This window comes from Artibeus jamaicensis, unplaced genomic scaffold, assembly GCF_021234435.1.
Source record: "Artibeus jamaicensis isolate MK-2021 breed Jamaican fruit bat unplaced genomic scaffold, CSHL_Jam_final scaffold_1964, whole genome shotgun sequence".
Taxonomy (NCBI): Eukaryota; Metazoa; Chordata; class Mammalia; order Chiroptera; family Phyllostomidae; genus Artibeus; species Artibeus jamaicensis.
This window is the reverse complement of record NW_026522030.1, coordinates 22017155-22036245: the sequence shown is the minus strand read 5'-3', so window position 1 is coordinate 22036245 and position 19091 is coordinate 22017155. Positions and strand designations below refer to the sequence as shown.

The 19091-nt window shown below is 52.9% G+C and overlaps 2 protein-coding genes across 4 annotated transcripts; both read right to left on the bottom strand.

The window, feature by feature from the left end:
• Positions 1-27: 27 nt before the first annotated feature.
• ARID3C (AT-rich interaction domain 3C) lies at positions 28-6527 on the bottom strand. 2 transcript variants are annotated; one of them, XM_037151650.2, is made up of 7 exons: positions 6216-6527; positions 4374-4446; positions 2486-2669; positions 2030-2319; positions 1278-1460; positions 954-1043; positions 28-499 (listed from the first exon to the last, which is right to left on the bottom strand). In XM_037151650.2, the coding sequence occupies exons 1-7, from the start codon at positions 6525-6527 to the stop codon at positions 399-401; spliced, it is 1233 nt and encodes a 410-aa protein (XP_037007545.2). In that variant the 3' UTR covers positions 28-398. The 2 variants fall into 2 exon arrangements, with proteins under 2 accessions (XP_037007545.2, XP_037007546.2); XM_037151651.2 differs by lacking the exon at positions 1278-1460.
• A 6423-nt stretch (positions 6528-12950) lies between these two features.
• SIGMAR1 (sigma non-opioid intracellular receptor 1) lies at positions 12951-15518 on the bottom strand. 2 transcript variants are annotated; one of them, XM_037151647.2, is made up of 4 exons: positions 15209-15518; positions 14888-15088; positions 14665-14757; positions 12951-13150 (listed from the first exon to the last, which is right to left on the bottom strand). In XM_037151647.2, the coding sequence occupies exons 1-4, from the start codon at positions 15357-15359 to the stop codon at positions 13122-13124; spliced, it is 474 nt and encodes a 157-aa protein (XP_037007542.1). In that variant the 5' UTR covers positions 15360-15518; the 3' UTR covers positions 12951-13121. The 2 variants fall into 2 exon arrangements, with proteins under 2 accessions (XP_037007542.1, XP_037007541.1); XM_037151646.2 differs by lacking the exon at positions 12951-13150 and adding an exon at positions 13654-14010 and having other exon boundaries at positions 15209-15516.
• Positions 15519-19091: the final 3573 nt, after the last annotated feature.

The following is a 19091-nucleotide window of genomic DNA, read 5'->3' as shown; positions in this document are numbered from 1 at the left end:
GGGAGGAAATGCAGCTTTATTATCCAAATGTGACCTGACCTGAAGAACACCTCCTTCACAAGACCCCAACCCAACCCTTCATCTGGCTCCTGAAGAGAAGAAGCAGGTCTGACTTCAGAGGTAGGGTCCTAGAGATGACATCGACACGGGTGTCACTGGAGGCAGGGCTCCTTGGTAGATGCTGGAGTTGGTCAGAGAGGAGGTGCCCTCCCTTTACAATGAGGTAGATGTAACATCAAAAGAAAACTCTTTGGCTTCAAGTCCACATGAGGGGTGTAGTGGTCACCTCCCAAGGTTGGGTCCTAGGGTGGGCCCCCTGGAAGAATCAAGGTGGAGGGGGTGTCTCCCGCCCCTCCCCCCAGTAGTGGGCTGGGACTCTTAATTCCAAGTGAGAGCTCTCAGGGTGAGGTGCTGGAAGGGGGTCCTGTAGGGGTTGGGGGTGCAGGGTTAGTTGGGCCCTGGGAAGCTGGCACGGGCTGACGGCGGGCAAAGAGGATGCCTGACAAAGGGGTGAGGAGATGATAAAGGGTGAATACAAGCAGGAGGAGACAGGGCAGGGAAACAGAAGGAAACAGAAGTTAGTGACCTGATTGCTAGAACACCATACACATACCTCTGCCACAAATCAATGAGGACCAAACCCTTTGGTCAGTTAGAGACTCCTCTGCCAATATAGATACCCTCAAACAAGTAGACAATAAATATTTACACTGATACACAGACCATGGACGAAGTTGACATCCCATGGTACCCATGCTTGAGAGGTCATGCCTTGGACCCCATGCCATGTAGACAGCCCCTCCAACCCAGTGGAGTGATCCCCTGAACCTCATATTACCCATGCAAGTTTGGATATCTCTGAATCTCATGCTAGTAGAAAAAGTCGAAAGTCCCCATGCCAATGTAAATACCCCTGACCTCATGCCAGTGTAGACAGTCTGCGGTACCCATACCAGTGTAGACCACCCCGTTGATCTCTAGTGCCATGTTGATACTGCTGATACCACTGCCTGCCAGATTGAGAGGCCCATCCAGCCGCTCTTCTGTCCAGGAGGGGGCAGGGGAGTCACATTTTTGAGAATCGGACCACAGACTTATGAGCTCCCCCTCCATCTCTATAGTCATCCTCCACCTCATTCTACTGCCACCCCACAGGGTAATCACACGGTTGTCTGTTGAGGGGTCCATTTGCCCCGCTGCCCCACTTATTAGGTGATGGATCTGTCCTCCCACAGTACACAAGCCCAAAGACCTATCAGCAACAAGCCTCTCCTCACCCCTTAGGGGAACTTTGCCATGGGGCGGGAAACTGTGGTGTGCGCCAGGTCGAGGTGGCTCCATGGGCCCCATCAGCACAGCCCTCTTCTCTGGAGGCTCCTCTGGTGCCAATTTCTCCCACGCGGGTCCCAAGGCCAGACCCGCAGGCAGTGCCAGTCGAGGGGTTGGAATTCCACTCTCCTCTGGAAGAACAAACAGGTCATTCAGCTCCCCTGGCCCAACCAACTCAATCTTTGCATTTGGTTCTCCCTCCTGGCCTGGGACCAAAGGAGATGGGTCACCCAAGCTCAAGCACCAAGTTCAATCTCCACTCCCATCCAAAGTCTCAGCCTATAGCCTCTGAACTGGAGAACCCAAAAGACCAATATTACGTCTAGGTTGGTCCCAATCAATTTAGAGGATTTCCTTGTTCTCCGTTGTTAAGTAAACCAGATCACAGGAGGCACAGACCACATGCAGATAAGAACCATGGGTGGACAGGTGTGGAATGGAATGGCTTTTGGATAAAGGACCTTCAGCCCCGTGCCACAGTAACCCTTACTCCAGAGCTTCCAAGGCTTCACTGACACCAAATTTCGGGAGCCCTAAACTTTAGGGTGCATTAAATCTCAGCGCCTCATCAGTCCCTACTTACTGCCCCATACCTCAATGCCTCCCGCATTTCAGAGTCCCCATATTTTAATGTTCCCTGTGTCTCAGCGTAGCCCTAGGTCTCAGCGACCTCCCAACCTCAGCTCCTTCCCCTTCACACCTTTCTTAATCGGGCTCGAGCTCAGCTGCGCGCAGGCGTGCGCCGGCAGACCGGACGCGGAGCCCTGGGCTGGGCGGGCGCCCGGAGTGGGCGCGAGCAGGGCGGAGCCAGGACCCGAGGTGGGGCCGGGGGTGCTCCGAGGGGGCGGGCGGCCCAAGCCGAAGACCGGAGCGGTGGTGTAAGCCTGGCGACGGCCCTCACGGCGGTTGCTGTCGATAGCGGCCTGGAGCTCCCCGGGGGAGCTGAGCGCCCGCGTCTCGCACTCGTATGGGTACAGGTACTTCATGTACCTAGAGGCAGACGGGATCTGTGCGCGGGGGAAGCTGGGCCCCGCTGATCAAGGCTCACACCAGGGGCCCGCCTCGCCCCGTGGCCCCGCCACTCGTGCCTTGCCCCCTCCCATCCCTCCCTCTCCTCCCAGCTCCCACTGCCTAGGGCCCGCGCGCCTGGCCTCACTGAGTGCGTAGAGTGAAGGCGGCCGACGTGATGGTGGTGGGCAGGCTGAGACCGCGCGTGACCTCCCGCCACACCTTGCGGTTGATGACTTCCACCAGGCCGCCTTTGGCTGTCACCAGGCGAAACAGCGCGTACAGGTCCAGCACCTGCTTCGCCATAATGGGCACGCGGTTCACTGGTGTCCCTGGTGGGGGTTGGGCAGAAGGTCAGGATGGAAGACTAAGACCCAGACGACTGAAAAAGTCAGCTGCCTGGACGAGACCTGGAGATAGGGAGGGACCGGGGAAAGGAGGAGAAGAGGGAGGGGTGGGGAGGTGGTGGTATGCCAGGCAGAGCCCACAGCGCCCAAGGAAGGACAGGAGGCTAGACTAGGTGTAGGCAAACTTCTGTAAAGCGCCAGAAGTTAAATGTTTTAGGCTTTACAGTCCAAAGGGTCCCTTCTGAACTCCACTCTGCCACTGTAGCCTGAAAGCAGCTGTGCAGCTGTGTTCCAATAAAACTTTATTTACAGACGCTGAAATTCGAATTACACACGTCTGGAATGTAATTTGTCTTTTAGTTTTTTTACATTATTTAAAAACACAATAACCATTCTTAACTCGCAAGCGGCTAGATTTGGTTTGCAAGCTTCGGTTTGCCCACCCCTGGGGTAGACCGTAGGAAGGACTTCCTGAAAGAGCTCAATTCCCCAAAGCAGCGACCCCTGTGGCTGCATGAAGCCCGAGGATGGTGGATGGGAAAAGAAGCAGCCCCTGCCTCGGCTCGCTAACTCCACAGCGCGCACCGCCCCCGCCAGCCAAGCCTGACAAAGGGGCCTGTCTGCGCTGAGCGATGGGCCCCAGTTAATTCCTTACCGATCCCGTCCCCTTCCGCTGCCGCCTTTGGACCCGAACAATTAGCTGCGGCCTGATTAATGGGGGAAAATTATCGGCCCCGCGAGACCCCCTCCCCCCTGCAGAGGGAGCTGAGGGAGGCAGACTCAGGGGAGGCAGAGCTCTGGGCCTGGTGGGGGAAGTGCTGGGACCTGCTCAGACCTCCCTAGCCAACCTCTGGTGGAAGGGAGACCTCAAGGAAAGGGCAGGGAGGGTACAGTGGGACCAGAATGACTAGGTCTCCCTAAGGAGCAAAGGGGATCTGGGGCCCCACTGAGGATCCCTGCTTAAGAGTGGCCCTGTAAGGGGTGCCGGGTCTGGGGTAAGGGCCTGAGGGACTTCGGCCAGCTTCTGCACTGAAGGGGGGGGGGGGCAATGCAGCCAGTTAATTAGCAGCTTATCAGGCCTCGCTCTGAGTGAGTTAATTAGCTTTGTAGAGAGAGATAATGAGTCAGTCTTTGGACACATGAATCTGGGGAGAAGCCTAAGTGATGGACTGCCACCCATCCTGATCCCCTTGCTGGCCCCTTCTTGCATTCTCTTTTAGCTCCAAGATTTCTGGGGAGGATTTTCTCTTCCTCCATAGCCCCAACTCACACGGTCCTCAGCCTACCCCTTGAGAAGTCCTTCCTTCAGTCTAATCCCAGCCCTTCTTGTTGTAGAGCACATTGGATGCCCCCTGCCTGGTGCAAGGGGAAACTGAGGCGTGACAAGGCTGGAAGAAGGGTCAGCAAAAGAGGACCAAAGGCCTTCCCAGTCCTCTATTCTTGGGAAGCTCCCCCCACCCACCAAGCCAGCTCCTACCAGTTCCCCATCCTACCCTCCCAATTGATCCCACACTCATTAACCTGCCAGTGGGCTGGCCACTAATTAATTGCTGGGTAGAGGAGAAGGGCAGGGTCAGAGGTTAAAGATATTATTGAGGGCCCAGAGGATAGGTGCTGCCAAGCTCAGGCCTCTGCAGAGAAGACCCAACCTGGTAAGCGGGGGGCCCTTCCCTTCATCACCCCACTCACCCCTCTTCTGCATGAAGCTAAACAGGTCATCCAGAAATTCCTTCCTCTTGGGGTCTGCATCGAGCTCGTACAGCTGGGGAAGGACTGAGGTCATTTTTCAGCTTCACTCACCCCCCACCCCCAGGGGCCCCAACTCAGGTTGTACCCCAAATAAGGGTCCCCAGCTGAAGGGGTAGCTTGGGTCTAAAATGTGGACTCCCAGACATTAAACTCTCTCCCCCTGGGTGTAGGTAGGGGCACTTTTTCTAGTACACAGAGACCCTCTACTGGCTGGTGGTGTCCTGTGTAGGTCAAACCACTCATCTCGGGTGTGGGGAAGAGAGGAAGCCATGGAGGCGCACGGAGTGCAGGGAGGAAGCCAGGCTGGAGCTGCGTTCCACACTGAGGGGACTGACAGGCTTATCTGAGGCACTCGTTCACTCTCCTTCATTCCTGCAAAGGCTTCTGGCTGTTTATTGGCATCTTTGCAAGTCGGGGCTGGGGATGATGACTCTAACCCATCCCTCAGATAGGATATATGCTCAGAAGCTTCTGGATTGAAACCTGGGGCTCCTCAGCCCTCCTTCTGGTCTGATCTCCTTCCAGGGACAGTGACCTGCCCACTATAGAAGCTGCCACAGAGGCAATAGCTCTGCATCACCCAGGACCTGTGGGGTCAGGACTTGGAGGGCCCAGGGGGTAATCCCACACATTCCCAGTCATCTGGAGCCCCACCTCCAGTATCATCTCCCAAATACCCCCCAGGAGGGACAATCCCTAGAGTAACAGTCATTTACCCAAGAGTAAGAGTCCCTGAGTAATACCTACAGGTAACACTCCATCCCCCAATAAGAACTCTCAGTAAAAAACAAACAAATAAAAAAACCCTCATAACACACCCCAGAGATTCCCCTTTACAGCTATGCTCCCACAAGAACTGAGCCCTGTGTCTTAGATGGACACCTACAAATAGCACACACACTCTGCAAGTAATAATTCCCAGACTTATACCTAGGAGAAAGAGTCGGTACAGCCATTTCTCCAGAGTATTACAGTCCTGAGTAACAATCCTTTTTACACTAATGCCACAGAGTACTAACCGCAGATGAGCAGTTCTGGAACACACCCAAAACCAACACCCCACAGGTACCCCTGTGCCTCCTACAGTCACAGCAGAACACTTTCACAGTGACGGCTTAGTGCAGTGCTTTAGAATAACGCCCAGATGAGTTCTGCAGGGAGGAATAACTCAAATATGGCCCAGTGAGTAAGGTCTAGTCCTTTCCAGCTGCACAGGGCTCGTTAGTCACACTGCAGCTGCAGTGGCCGTCACAGGCAGGGAACTGTCACCCAGAGAACTCAGGCCAGGGAGAGGATGTGAATGAGGGAAACATGACAGGAAGAAACGAGGGGGATGTGAGCTTGCCAAAGGGGTGGCAACCTCCATTCAGCTTCCAAAGACAGAAGGCAGCCCAGGACACCCCCTCTGGTCGCTGAGATATGACCTTGTGACTTGACGTGTGAGAAGGTAGGGTAGGATGGTGCTGGCCTTGCAATCCTTAGTGGTCAGATTCCCTCTTCCTCAAAAGAATTCTTAAACGCTCCTACACCCGTCCCACTTTCCCTTCCAGCCTCACCAAGAGCCTCCAATCTGTCAGCCTCCATGTTTCTGGGTGTCTTCAGCACCTCTTCATGTTTGCCTACGTATGTCTTCCTGTGTCTCGTGACCACCTATCCTTCATTCTCTCTCTAGGTCTCTGCGTCTGTCTTTCCATTTTGTAGAGGGCTGGCTACTAATCACCAGGATCTGTTTTTGCCCAGAGACGAGGAAGACCAGAGGGCCTGACATTGAGGGCGTCCTACCTGCTTGAACTGTTCCTCATAGGTCCACTCATGGGGCTGAGGTCCAGGGGGCTGGCTGGAAGGTGAGCCGGGGCCCCGAGTTCCTGGACGACTCTCCTCAGCTGCCTCTTCCTCGGCCCCGGCTTCCTCCCCCTCCTCGTCCTCTTCAGTATCCTCCTCTTCCTCAGCCCCAACCTCCACCAGGGCCCTCTCTGGGGCCTGCAGAATCCGGAGGCCAGGCAAGGGAGGCCGTGGTGGCGATGGGCGTGGAGGGGCCAGTGGGCCCACCCCCTGGGCCAGTCGGGCTGCCTGCTGCCTTTGCAGGGCTTCCATGACAGCTTCCAGGCGCAGTCCGCCCGCTGGTGGGGTGGCTGGCACCAGGCGGGGCCCCGAGGAAAGGGCCGTCTGTGGGGGAGGGCATCATGGGGGTTGGGCCCCGCTGCTCCCACAACCCCCAACGCAGGGGGAGGTGGTCATGGATTCTGGGAAGTGCAGGGGGTCATACGGAGAGAGGAAGGTAGCTTTTCCAGAGATTGATGGAGAGGTAGAAAAGAGAGAGCCAAAGAGACAGAAATGGGCATTGACGGAGGACAGGTAGAGACCAAGCAGATCAAAGAGGGTGACAAGGACCAAGAAGCAGAGAAGGGGGAGAGTGTGAGGGCTCGATCTGACGGGGTGCGGGGGTGGCACGGAGGGGGGTATGACAAGGAACTGTGGAGACAGAAATGTTGATGGGACAGAGAGACGAGGAGACGTGGAGGTGGGGAGAGACAGACACTGAGAGGGACCGAGACGGAGGGAGGCAGAGACATCAGGCAGAGACGAGAATGGAGAGACGGGATGGGGAGAGGTGAGACTGAGAGATACTGGGGACAGAGGCAGGGAAGGGAAGGGGGGGAGGAGCAGGAGATAAACATCAAAAACCCGAGGGGCAGGCAGTCCAAAGAGAGACACGGACAGAGAGACGGGGACCGTGAGAGAAGGAGAAAGACCGACGCGGCGGGAGATGGAAGAGAGATTAGAAAGAGACAGGATGAGACAGTAGATAGAGGGGGAGAGGCAGAGACACTGGGAAAACAGTCGGAGAGACGCGACAGGGACGCAGAGAACTAGAACCAAGGATGCGCAGGAACAGGAGGCGGCGGGAGCGGAGCCCAGGACGGGCGCCGAACCAGGTGGGCAGGGGCGGCGGGGTCTCGACGCCCACTCTCTGGCTGCGGGTACCCCGCGGCCTCACTCACCAGCCTGGCGCGGCCCGCTGCCCCCGGCGTCTCCACGGCTCTCCCTATGCAATGCCCGCCTCTCGGGCGGCCCCAGCCTCCGCTCGGTTCCCTGCGCGGGATTCCCCGCTGTGCGCTCCCGTCGTCTGCGCTCCTCTGGCCGCGGTGCGCTCACGCCGCTTTGCTAGCCGCGGCCGCGGGGGCGGGACCCGGGAGGGGCAGGGCGGGCGGGGACGCGGGGAGAAAGGCCCCGGTGGGCTCTGTCGCTTCCAGCCCCCCAACAGGTGTCTCCCACCCTCCACACAGCCAGATTCGTGGGGAGGGGGCGCTGGAGAGCTGCGGGGAGTGGTGCAAAGGGAGTGAGGAGTCTACGTACGGCTACTGGACTCAGGACGGGGGCCCCGCCCAACCTCACAAGTCGTGTGTCCCAAGCCCACACGCAGTGAGTGCCCGCATTCACACACAAACAGCTGTGTTCACACACCAACATACCCTGTCACAAGTTCAGGCACACGGCTGCCCTGTTTCACTTATGAGTTTTACGGCCACTACAGCACCAATGTCCTGTGATCACGAGGTGAATCACTCTGTAAGATGCTGGGGTGAGTGTGGACAGACTGAAACTTCTCGCCAGGCCCTATCCGGGTGTCGTCCCCAAGTGCATGCACGCTGCAGTCTGCACACTAGGTGCATGTGGTGGTGGACTCACACTTGTGTACACAGAGAGGTGTCTGCACTGACTCCACACCTGCAGCAGGGTACACGTGCTACACGGAGATACACAACCGCAAAGTTTTTTTTTTTTAAGATTTAATTTATTTATTGTTAGAAAGAAGGAAGGGAGAGAGGGAGAAAAAAGTCAATGTGTGGTTTCCTCTCGCGCGCCCCCTACTGGGGGATCAGGCCCTCAACCCAGTCCTGACTGGGAATCCAACCAGCGACCTTTGGTCCACAAGTTAACATTCAATTCACTGAGCCACACCAGCCAGGGCCTACACAGTTTTTTTGTTTTTTTAAAAAAGCTCTCTTGACGTTTTATTATGGACATATTCAAACATATGCACAAAAAGAGTGAAGATATAATGAATCTCTGGTACTCATCATGCATTTCAACAATGATGAGCATTTTGCCCATCTTCACACACATCCTCCACACATGTGTGCATGACTCCCTGGTCTGTATCTCCACCGCTTCAGCCAACTGATTCAGGACTACCCCACCCCCAGTTATACTCCGGATGCTGTTCCTTATTTGGGGGTCCTGAAGGCAGGTCACAGTTCTGAGTATCCTGGACCCACCTCCTCTCTCGCACCCTCATACACCCCCCAGTTTCTTCCTGAATGAGGGAAAATCAACCTGCCAAAGCAGGAGGACCACCTGAAGGTGAGAACATGTGTCTGTAGGGGTAACACCTGGCATGGGTGTGGAACTGCTGTGTCAAACCCAATCCAGCACTGGAAATCATCCCCTGACCTTACACCCAGTGAGGCAAGATTCCTCCCAGGTAGGACATTTCCCCAGGAGGTAGAAATTCAGGTGTGACTTTCGCTTCCTTTCTCTCGCCCCCCACCCCCCAATCAGTCTCCTCCTCTCAGACCCAGCTTACCCTGGCCTGAGCCAAGCTCTTCTCACCGGGATGACACGCCCCCACCTGCTCTCCTTGTCTCTAGTCTCCACCGTTGTCCCCAGCCCAGCTCCCACTGGGGCACTAAGTCTTTGTTCCCTTTGGCCCATCCTTGGCCACGCTGAGGCTCAGTCCTGCTCGCACCTCTGGCTCACTCCAGTGCCCTCCCACTCACATTTCAGACCTAAGCGTCAGACTTCTTTCCCACTTGTTGATCCAACTACCTTCAGTACTGATGTCTCCTCCCGCATAGCATATATATAGCTTTGTGTGGTAAGTTCTGGGGCAGTCAAGCCCCTTCCAATCCCCAGCCCTCTCTAAGGCTGGGACCACAGAGGGGAGAATCATTAAATGTGCAGAGGCAGACAAACATGTCCTGAGGGTTCTCCTGGGGGACTACAGAGCAGGGGGTGGAGACCTGTGGAACTCCTGCACCCAGCTGGCTTCTCTTTCCCCACACAGCTTCCCCTGGCTGCTTGAAGAGCAGGTATCCAGAGAGACCGGCGGGAAGTAAGATTCCTTTTGGAAAAGGTGGAAACTGGTTTGGGGAATTCCAGTTCTGAGAGTTCAGAGATCGCTTTGCAGGAGGTTGAGGGGGAGGAGAGGGGCAAGGGACTGGGCAGATACTCCCAAAGGAAAAAGAACCCATCAAGCATAGTAAACCCTCCTTTGGGGTCTGAGCCACGAGTGGTATGACTGGAAAGGGCTGAGGGGAAGGAATAAGCCTAACTGGGACCTGGTTTGTCTCTGTTCATCTGCGACGAGACCAGGCTGTCTCTCACACCCACACATAACCCCCATCTGATCCCACACCTCACAGAGACAATGACAGAGACAGACAGACCGAGACCTCCGCTATCAACTAGGATGTCCTTTGTGCTAGGCCCTGCTGGACACAGGAGTAAACAAAGTCCCTGTCATCAGGGTATAATTTCAGTGGTGAATGTTGTCAGATGGCCATAAGTGAAACAAAGAGACATAAATCTGGGTTGGGAAGTGCGCATTAGTGATCTGTTACTGTGTAACAAATCACATGAAAAAGTAGCAGCTTAAAACAACATTTAGTTTCTTACAATTCTGTTGATCAGGAATCTGAGAGTGGCCGAGCAGGATGGTTCTGGCTCACTGTCTCTCATGAGGTTGCAGGAAAAACTTCAGCTAAAGCCGTAGTCGTCTCACCTGGGATGGGAGGGTCCATCTCCAGGACGGCTCACTCACACGGCTGTTGGCACGAGGCCGTGCTCCTCGGGTGGACCTCATGCCCGCGTGTCCTCCCACCACGGCAGCTGGCAGCTGGCTTGCCCGGGAAAGTGACCGCACTAAAGAGGCAGCAATGCTTTTTATGGCTTAGGCTTGGAAGTCGCACTGTCACTTCTGCCATATATTATTTGTTAAAAATATATCACTAAACCCTGGCTAGGTGGCTCAGTTGGTTGGAGTGTCGTCTCTTACACCGAAAGGTTGCAGGTTCGATTCCCAGTCAGGGCACATACCTAGGTTTTGTGTTCTGTCCCCAGTTGGGGTGCGTATGGAAGGCAACTAGTCAATGTTTCTCTCACATTGATGTTTCTGTCTCTCTAAAATCAACTGACATGCTATTGGGTGATTATATATACATATATATATATATTCTCCAGCTCATATTCAAGGGTAAAAGAATTAGGCTTCATTTCTTAAAATATCAAAAACTTTATGGAGGTATTTTAAAGCTACTGCAGAAGGGCTCCTAATAGACAAATGTTAAGGCGAGGACTCTGAGCAGGAATTGAAGTGGGCAGGGAGTGGGGAGAGCCATGGAGATACCTAGAGAACATGAAGGGCAGGAGAGCAGATACAAATATCTTAAGGTGGAAGTTTGCTTGACACGTCAGAAAAAAAGCAGGGCGGCCACTGGGCTAGAACAGGGTGGCTGAGGCGAATGGTTGGATATTTGGTCAGAGGTAACATGGGCCCCGGAGTGGGTTCCTGGAGGCAAAGACCGAAGGATACAGGAAGCTGATAGAAATGCCCAGAGTGAAAAGCTGAGTCTGGCTGTTGTGTGCTGACCTTTCCATATTGCGGGCAAGGATGAGGACCAATTAAGAGGCCACCGCAGTAATCTAGGCAAGAGATGATGATGACTTGAACCAGTGTGGTGGCAGTGGAAATGACAAGAAGTAATTAGAGTCTGGATATGTTTCAAAGATAAAACTGATAGGTTCTGTTGATGCTTTGCACATGGGATGTGAGAGAGTAAGAGCCATCCAAGGCGACTCCACGGCTCTTGGTCTGGGCATGTGGGTGAGTGCAGGTATCCTTAACTGAGACAGTGAAATATGGCAGGATACAGGATCAGGAGGAACCAGTTTATGTTGGACATTTCAAGTTTGAGATGCCAATTAGACAACCAGGTGGGGCTGTCGGCAGTTAAATATATGAAGCTGATATCTGGAGCTTCGTATCTGGCTGCGACAAGAAATTAGGAGTCAACACGTACAGATGGTCCTTAACATCCATCCATATTGTTGCAAATGGCAGGCTTTTCTTTTTTATGGCTGAATAATATTCTGTCATATTTATTCAGCCTTGAAGGCATTATGCTAAGTGAAATAAGTCAGAAAGGCACCCTGGCTGGTGTGGTTCAGTGGACTGAGCACTGGGCCTCTGAACCAAAGGGTCACCGGTTCAATTCCCAGTCAGGGCACGTGCCCAGGTTGTGGGCTGGGTTCCCCTTTAGGGGTGTATGAGAGGCAACCACATTGATGTTTCTCTCCCTTTCTCTAAAAATAAATAAAGTTTTTTTTTTAAGAGTGACTGTATCAAATGAAAGTGGAGAAGAAATAATTCTGGGCTTAGCAACAGAGATGGGGAGGACCCCGGGAGCGGAGTCCTATGTGGACGGGAGGGATGACAGGAAAGCTGGGGCATCCCTGACAGATGTGTGGTGAGCCTAGAGGCAGAGCTGGGTTACAGGGGGGAGAAGTCCTTGGAGGCCGATTTTGCAACCCATGATCCATGGAGGGGAAGTGCCAGCCAGGGCCTGTCATGGCCAACACGGCGGTGGTGGTGTCAGGACAGCCATCTTGCCTGGGTATCATACTCATTCAGAGCCACAAATTCAAACCTCTGATGTTGCTTACAAATGGTTACACCTGTTGTCTCCTGCATCTTTGTTCATCAGAATGTCAACTTTTTAGAATATATCATTTTTATAACGATGTTCACCTTTAATACACCAAAAGTCCTTAGAGTGGTCTGGGCCTTCCTCAACATCAGAGCAGGGGTAGGAGGAGGAGGATGAGACTAGTGATGTGACCAGAGCACAAAACTGCAGAGGGCAAGTGCAGGGTCCCTGGAGTGCACCTTAGGCACCCCCCATGCCTCATACTAGTTCCAGCCCCGTCGACCTCAGACATCACCAGATAGTGTGCCTGCTCCCCACCCCCAGGATCCTCCACAGAAGGATGGGGTCCTAGAGAAAAACTCCTGTCTGGGTCAGGGTGGATAACATACCCTAAAACCCAGAAAAATGCAGATGGAGACTGACTAGTCCTCTTCCAGTTCAAATGTGGGTGCGCACTGCCATCTTGTGGCCATCCATGGTAGGACTCCCAGGGCTTTTTCCAGATGCATAGTAGCACTAGAGGCAAGATAGAGATGTACACCTCACCCAGCCCTGAATTTCTTAAACTGACACATTCACAACTTGTGAAGACCTTATTAAACACACTGATCTCAAGGGCTCAATCCGGAATTGAACTCTGGGGACTAGGCACAGTAATCTGTATGGTCAATGAACCTCCTAGGTGATCCTTGGGCACACTGAAGTGTATAGCTACTGTCTTATAAAAATCACACAGCGAGAGAGAGAGGCCTTCCTGGGGCCTCCCATGAGTTAGCACGTTTTCCTACTGCTCAGATACACAAATGAATGGAACTGTTCAACAGGTCTTTATTAACAGAGAGACAGAGGGACAGAAAATGCAGGCAGTGTCTGAAAGCTATAATGGGTGTGTGCGCACAAAAATGGCCTTCTCTCTAGGCCAGGAATGGCCCCTTGGATCTAAGCCCACCTCCACAGGCCCCCTCCTCAGAGGTGGATCCTAGGCTGAGGCCAGCCTCCCCTCCATACCTGTGAGAGAAAAATGGGGGGGCTTTCAGGATAGGAGGGACCCTGAACTCAGCATTCTCCATTCTTCTGGTTTCCCAGTTGAGAGGGTAGGGGATAGGCCATGAGGGCACTTGCATAGCAGCGAACAGAACAGGGGTAAGGCGTATGGTGAGGACAGAGAAAGGGCATCATAGCTGCAGGTGAAGGGGGCCTCCAAAGGCAACTCTTCTTCCTCACCCCTTCCCCAATTGCTGCTGGGTCAGGGGGGTCGGACCCAGGCAAAGTGTAATGCCCACACCATCCCTAACTCCAGAGCCCTAACAGGGGGAAGGGAAGCTCTGGAAAGGCCTGAGTTAATGAGTCAAGCTTATATGTTTGAACATGACTGGACCTCTTGATACACATGGGGCTCCCTCTTTGGACAGGTGTGAATGCAAGATGTTGCCACACACACGGGATCCAGTATCTGAATGTGTGCCCCTTATGTTCCCATACATCTGTGTTTGGTGGTATAAGCATGTACATCCCTGCTTGTACAGCAGGAACTCAGTATCTGCATGTTGTATGTCCATCTTTTCACATGGGCTCCAGCAAATGGATACGCGGGCCTGCCCGCTGCTGTCCACCCACAGGTCCTCCTCCAGGCCTGGTGGGTCAGGGGTCCTGGCCGAAGAGGTAGGTAGTGAGCTCAAGCCGGAGGGCCCTGGCATAGGCTCGAAGAGTGTAGAAGAGGGTGAGGAAGTCCTGGGTGCTGAAGACTGTGTCAGCCAGTGCGAAGGCCAGGGTAGACGGGATGACACCCCGGCCGTACTCCACCATCCATGTGTTTGGCCCCCACTCCACAGCTGTTGCCTCACCAGGCCCATGCACCACTGTCTCCCCTGGGGGACAGGAAGCACCCACGTGAGGAGCCTAGCCCTGCCCTTCCACTGCTGCAACCTCCCTGGCCCATGGGCTGTCTAGTGTGCGACTCCTAAATTTTCCTCTGTGGCATCACCTGGCTCATGTCCTCTGTTGGGGGAAAGCCAAAGAGGAGCATCTCACCTGACCATGGGCTACTGTACAGAAGTCATGGAAATTTACATTCCCAAGCCTCAGTCAAGCAGAAATTTGGCTAAATTATGAGTCAAGCCTCATATCCCCTTAGATACAAAGGGGCAGTGATAAGACTTCTGAGGCTTTCTGAGTGATTTCCATTCAGTTACAATGCTTGCCTGCTTGTGACACTCAACCTCAAACTTAGTTTGAAGTCCGAACCTCTGCTTTTTATGTAAAATATTTCAATATTTAAAAAAGGAAGACAATGGTCTGCCTTGCCTGTAGGGATATGACAGCATTTCTGATTACCCAACTGTCTCCCCCCAAAATTGCTGGAATATGGATGAATAAAAAACCACCTGTAGCTCACCTGGGGAATAGGGGAAACGGGGGGGGGGGCCCTCACGCACCCGGTTCACATGCCATGGCTCTCTCCCCCAACCATGGGCATCCCAAAACGAAGGAACTCACTTCTCTGACAGAACCTCCCTACCCACCTGGGTAGAAGACCTCACTTTTGGTAGTGCCCTCTCTCCACTGGTGGAAGGTGCCAGAGATTATGGTGTCGGAGATCTCAGCCCAATAGCGTCCTGCGGGACAATCAGATGGACACCGAGTATCAGGGTATCGGCGTCATCACATGGCCTGGCCAAACAGAAACGACGGCATGAGCCCTTGAACAGCCCCAGCCTCCCAGTCCGGCCCGCCGCCAGCACTGACCAGAGTGGCCGCTAGAGCCGAGGGCGGTGCCGAAGAGCAGCACGTACTCGGACAGGGAGGCGTGCAGAAGGCACATGGCGCCCATCCAGCCGCCCGCGTTCACGAACACCCACTGCAGTTCCTCGTCGGGCAGCACGTGGCCTGGGTGCAGCCGCCGCAGCTCCACGATGAGCCGAGAGAAGGCAAGCTCGTGGTCCAGCCCTGGCAGGGGCAGAGGAGTATTAGGGCCAGCACCGGTCCAGGACTAGGGAATGGAGCCCCAGAATCCCCCAGCTCGGCCCGGGTCTGCCCAGCCCTCCATCCGTTCGTTCGTTCGCTCACCCGCGTACTGCCGCGCCAGCTGCGCGATCTCTTCGTGCTGGAAGACGAAGCTCTGCGTGCCCAGCCAGAGCCAGACCATCTGGGCCAGTATAGCTGCGGCAGCCAGAAGCAGCGCGGCCCACGCCCACCGCCGACCCACGGCCCACTGCATCCCCGCGGGCAGCCCAGCAAAACGCTCGCTGAAAGGAGATGAGGCCTGTGGCTACGCTTCTCACTGCCACCTAACCAGCAGGGCGCCTTTCGGGGCTCGTTACCCCGCCAACGCCGTGGGACGGCTCTCCCAGGCCAATTGGACTTGTCCGGGCATCCAGGCACCGCCCCCCCGGGTTGTACCATTTCCTTCCTGGAAGCAGGGAGCTGGATGGGAGTGAGGCGGCGCAGTGCGCGCAAGGTAAATGAGGTGGAGCCAAGCCCTCCTGGCTACTCAGATTAGGACCCCCTTGTGAGGTCGCTCCCAGCCCCAGCCCACTTGGGGCTAGGTGGTGGCGGTGAGTCCCAGAAAGAACGCTCCCCTGGGCGCAGTGACTAGTGAAACAGGCGAGCCCGGAAGCAGAGCCTTCCTGGACTTGTGATGCTTAAGGCCCGCCTTTGCCAGCACAGAAGATGGAAGCGGGGGTTCTTCAGAGTGGGAGTGTTAGGGAAGGCTTTTTGGAGGCGGTGAGCAGTGTCTTTTAGAGAGATGGGAAGGGCATTCCAACCTTGAGACTTACTCGAAGGGCAAAGCCACCGAGGAGAAACAGAATAGGCCTACAATTCGTTCTTCCTCCTGAAGCACAAAATATGATAATAAGCCCCTGTAAACCAAATGAGGGTCGTGGTGGGGGACTGATAAAGGAAGAGAAACAAAAGAGAGAAAAGAAGCAGCATACTGCAGTGGAGCTGGACCGACTGGATTAAAAGTCTGGCTCCTGCCACTTACCAGTTGTGTGATCTTGGGCAAGTTATTTAAAACCTTTGTGACTCAGTTTTCCCATCCATAAAATGGGATGAATAAAAAGCACCTGCTTCATAGTACATATCTTCATTATCTTGCAGATTAAATGAGTTAATGTTTGTAAAGCAGTTAGTACCTGACATGTGGTGTCATACATGTTAGTTACATAAACAAAACACAAAGGAGAAAGAATTGGAAGAGCATGGCTTCACACATGAGAGTAATGAAATAAAGGGTCAACAGTCAAATATAATCGAGTGGTCCATCCAATAAAATGATGAGAACTGGTCACTAGCTTCCTCGGTAGGGGCATGCAGCCAGATTGCATTCCACAGTCTACTCTGTAACTGGATAAGGCCAAGTGATTGCATTCTGGCTAACGAAGTATAGGCAGAAATGATGTGCACCACTGCCACGTCTGGCTCCTAAGATCTTCTGTGACATTTTTTACTTTCTCTTCCATGATCTATTGTCACAAGTAGTTAGTGGAGAATTCTGAATGCTGCATGGGATAGAGCTCCCCCTCTCTCCCACAGAGGACTGTGGTGCTAAACCACTGAGTTTGGGAGTTGTTACAGCAACTAAGATTATTCACCCTAACACAGGGCAAAAGACATATTCCTGTGTACTGTGCAGGTAATTATAGAGGCTGGAAAGTTGGACCATTTTTTGAAAAACTTGGCCATTCAGGGAAACAAAGAAAGGATTACCTAGAGGAGAATTCAGAATTGAGGGGACTTTTTTTTTTGTCTCTGAACCCGGTGACACCCCTGAGCTGATCATTCTCTAAGAACCCCGAATAACAGGAAATAGCCCCAAAATCTGACCTCTGCCCCTCTGGTCCAGGAAGAGCCCTCTGGGACCATGCAGGCCTGTAGCTCCCCTATTTGGTCTTTTAGAAAGTTTCTTCAGCACACACTATTTGAAAACAAACAAAACCCAAATTGTCCTTTGGCCTTGAAAGGGTCCAGAACAGGACTTCCTCATATGCCACTCTGGCCCATGAATTATTTTGAACGGAAGGTAATCGAGACCCTGCGGGCTCACAAAAAAATTTTGACCTCTTTCCTGAAAGAATTTAAATTCAGGGCCTTGCCTGAATTTAAATAAGACTTATTACCAGAAATAACTTGTCATGACCTAGCTATATGGCAGAGCAGGCTTCTAATTCCTGAACATCTGAACTGATCCTGCAAATGACCTTCCTCCCCTCTCAAGTCCCAAGGTAACTTACCTCACCCTTAGTTCAAAATGCCATATATACCTCATTGTAACAGTCTCTGAATCTCTCCTGTGTATGGAGTTGTCCGACTCTCTCATGTCATATGTCCTCATGTAATTAAATTCGGTTATTTTCTCTTGTTAATGTCTCTTGTTGACTTGCTTATTAGATCAACCTGAAGAACCTAGAAGGGCAGAGGGAAATTTCTTCCTCCCCACAGCCTTAAGAGGGTGTAAGGACGGGGATTAAGGTATTGGGGTCACAGACACCTTCCCCAGATATTGGAGAAGAAATCATACTTCTGGGATCTTTGAGGGAAAGGGCTGGGTAGGCCCTGTCTCAGCCATTCTCTTCTTCCCCCAGAAAGTGACCTTGGGGAGACACAGGAGAAAGAGAGTTTTGGTGACAGTCTGGAAGAGATGTTTGTAGAGGGGTCAGGAGTTAGTTGGCTTGATCCTGGGAATGACACTGAAGCACTGATATTCTTGAGAAAATGGGGCTGCCTCCCAAATCCAGCCGCTGTAACAACACAGACAGCTGAGAGAGCAGAACAGAGACCTCTGTCCTCTTCTCCCCTCACCATGAGCCACCAGCGAACTGGTAACCCCCGCCCCTATTTCTCAGTTCCCTGCTCCCTGCCCCCTACCTGGTGGCCTCTTCAGATTCCAGTCACAGAGCTCTAGGGCAGAGATTAAGTAAATGACCAATGACCCAGTTTAAAAAAAAACACAACTGACTAGAGACAGGGAGGGAAGGAGAGAGAGAGAGAGAGAGAGAGAGAGAGAGAGAGATTTGTTGTCCCACTCATTTATGCATCCATTGGCTGATTCTTGTGCCCTGACTGGGGATAGAACCTGCAGCTTTAATGTACTGGGATGATGCTCTAACTGGGCTACCTGGTCAGGGCTGGTTTTTGCATCTGTGCTGCAGAACACCTGGCTTGGCCTGGTCTGGCTTGGGGGAAGGGGCCTCCCTGCTACTTCCCAGCTTCTAGTTCAACGTTTTTCTTGAGTGTCATCGAACTCTCAGAGGCATTTCAAAGCAATGGAAAGAGACTGGAAATTTGAGTTCAAATCCTAGCTTGGCCACTTGTCCTCTATTTCCTTTGGGTGAACTTGAGGCGTCTGCTTCCCACTGTAAATGGGGAAGATGTTCAGACGCAATATTCAGATGTCTTTAAAAGTGCCAGGGAGGGATTAATTTGAACTTTATTTTAATATTAGCCAATTGGTTTGATCCAAGGAAATGTTGGAGAAGGGAAGGGGGTGTGCAAACACCCTTGATTCCACAAGATGGTGCCTAGGGCTACTGAGGGTCCTGTCTTTCCCACGTTCTCAGAGTTCTTACAGCCCTTACTCCACCCACTCCTTGTGCTTTTGGTGTGTGCATGTGAGAGACAGAGAGAGAGAGAAATATGGTTATGTCAACGAAAGACTGTCCAAACCTTTAGAAAAGGTTTTATTATTATTATTATTATTATTATTATTATTATTATTTTATTTAGAAAAGTTTTATAAGAGTTTATTTGAGCCAAATTTTGAGGACATGCCTGGAAGCAAGATCTCAGTGGATTGAGACATGCTCCAGAGAATAGCAGTTTTGCGGTTCCTTTTGTGTATTTAGAATCCAAGGAGGAAATGTAAGGGAGCTACATTAACTCCACTGGTGGTAGCTTAAGGAGGCAGGAGAAAGCCAAGTGGGGAAGTCTCTAAGACTGGATAAAAAGC

Excerpts from the sequence above, each read along its gene's own strand:
- ARID3C (XM_037151650.2), bottom strand. The coding sequence starts at position 6,527 with ATGGAAGCCCTGCAAAGGCAGCAGGCAGCCCGACTGGCCCAGGGGGTG. Across the intron at positions 2,670-4,373 it reads TAGCTTCATGCAGAAGAGGG|GGACACCAGTGAACCGCGTG; the intron begins GTGAGTGGGGTG and ends AACCCCCACCAG. Across the intron at positions 1,044-1,277 it reads TGGCAAAGTTCCCCTAAGGG|AAGAGCGGCTGGATGGGCCT; the intron begins GTGAGGAGAGGC and ends CCTCCTGGACAG.
- SIGMAR1 (XM_037151646.2), bottom strand. The coding sequence starts at position 15,359 with ATGCAGTGGGCCGTGGGTCGGCGGTGGGCGTGGGCCGCGCTGCTTCTG. Across the intron at positions 15,089-15,208 it reads GCTGGCGCGGCAGTACGCGG|GGCTGGACCACGAGCTTGCC; the intron begins GTGAGCGAACGA and ends TGCCCCTGCCAG. Across the intron at positions 14,758-14,887 it reads CGGCTCTAGCGGCCACTCTG|GACGCTATTGGGCTGAGATC; the intron begins GTCAGTGCTGGC and ends ATTGTCCCGCAG.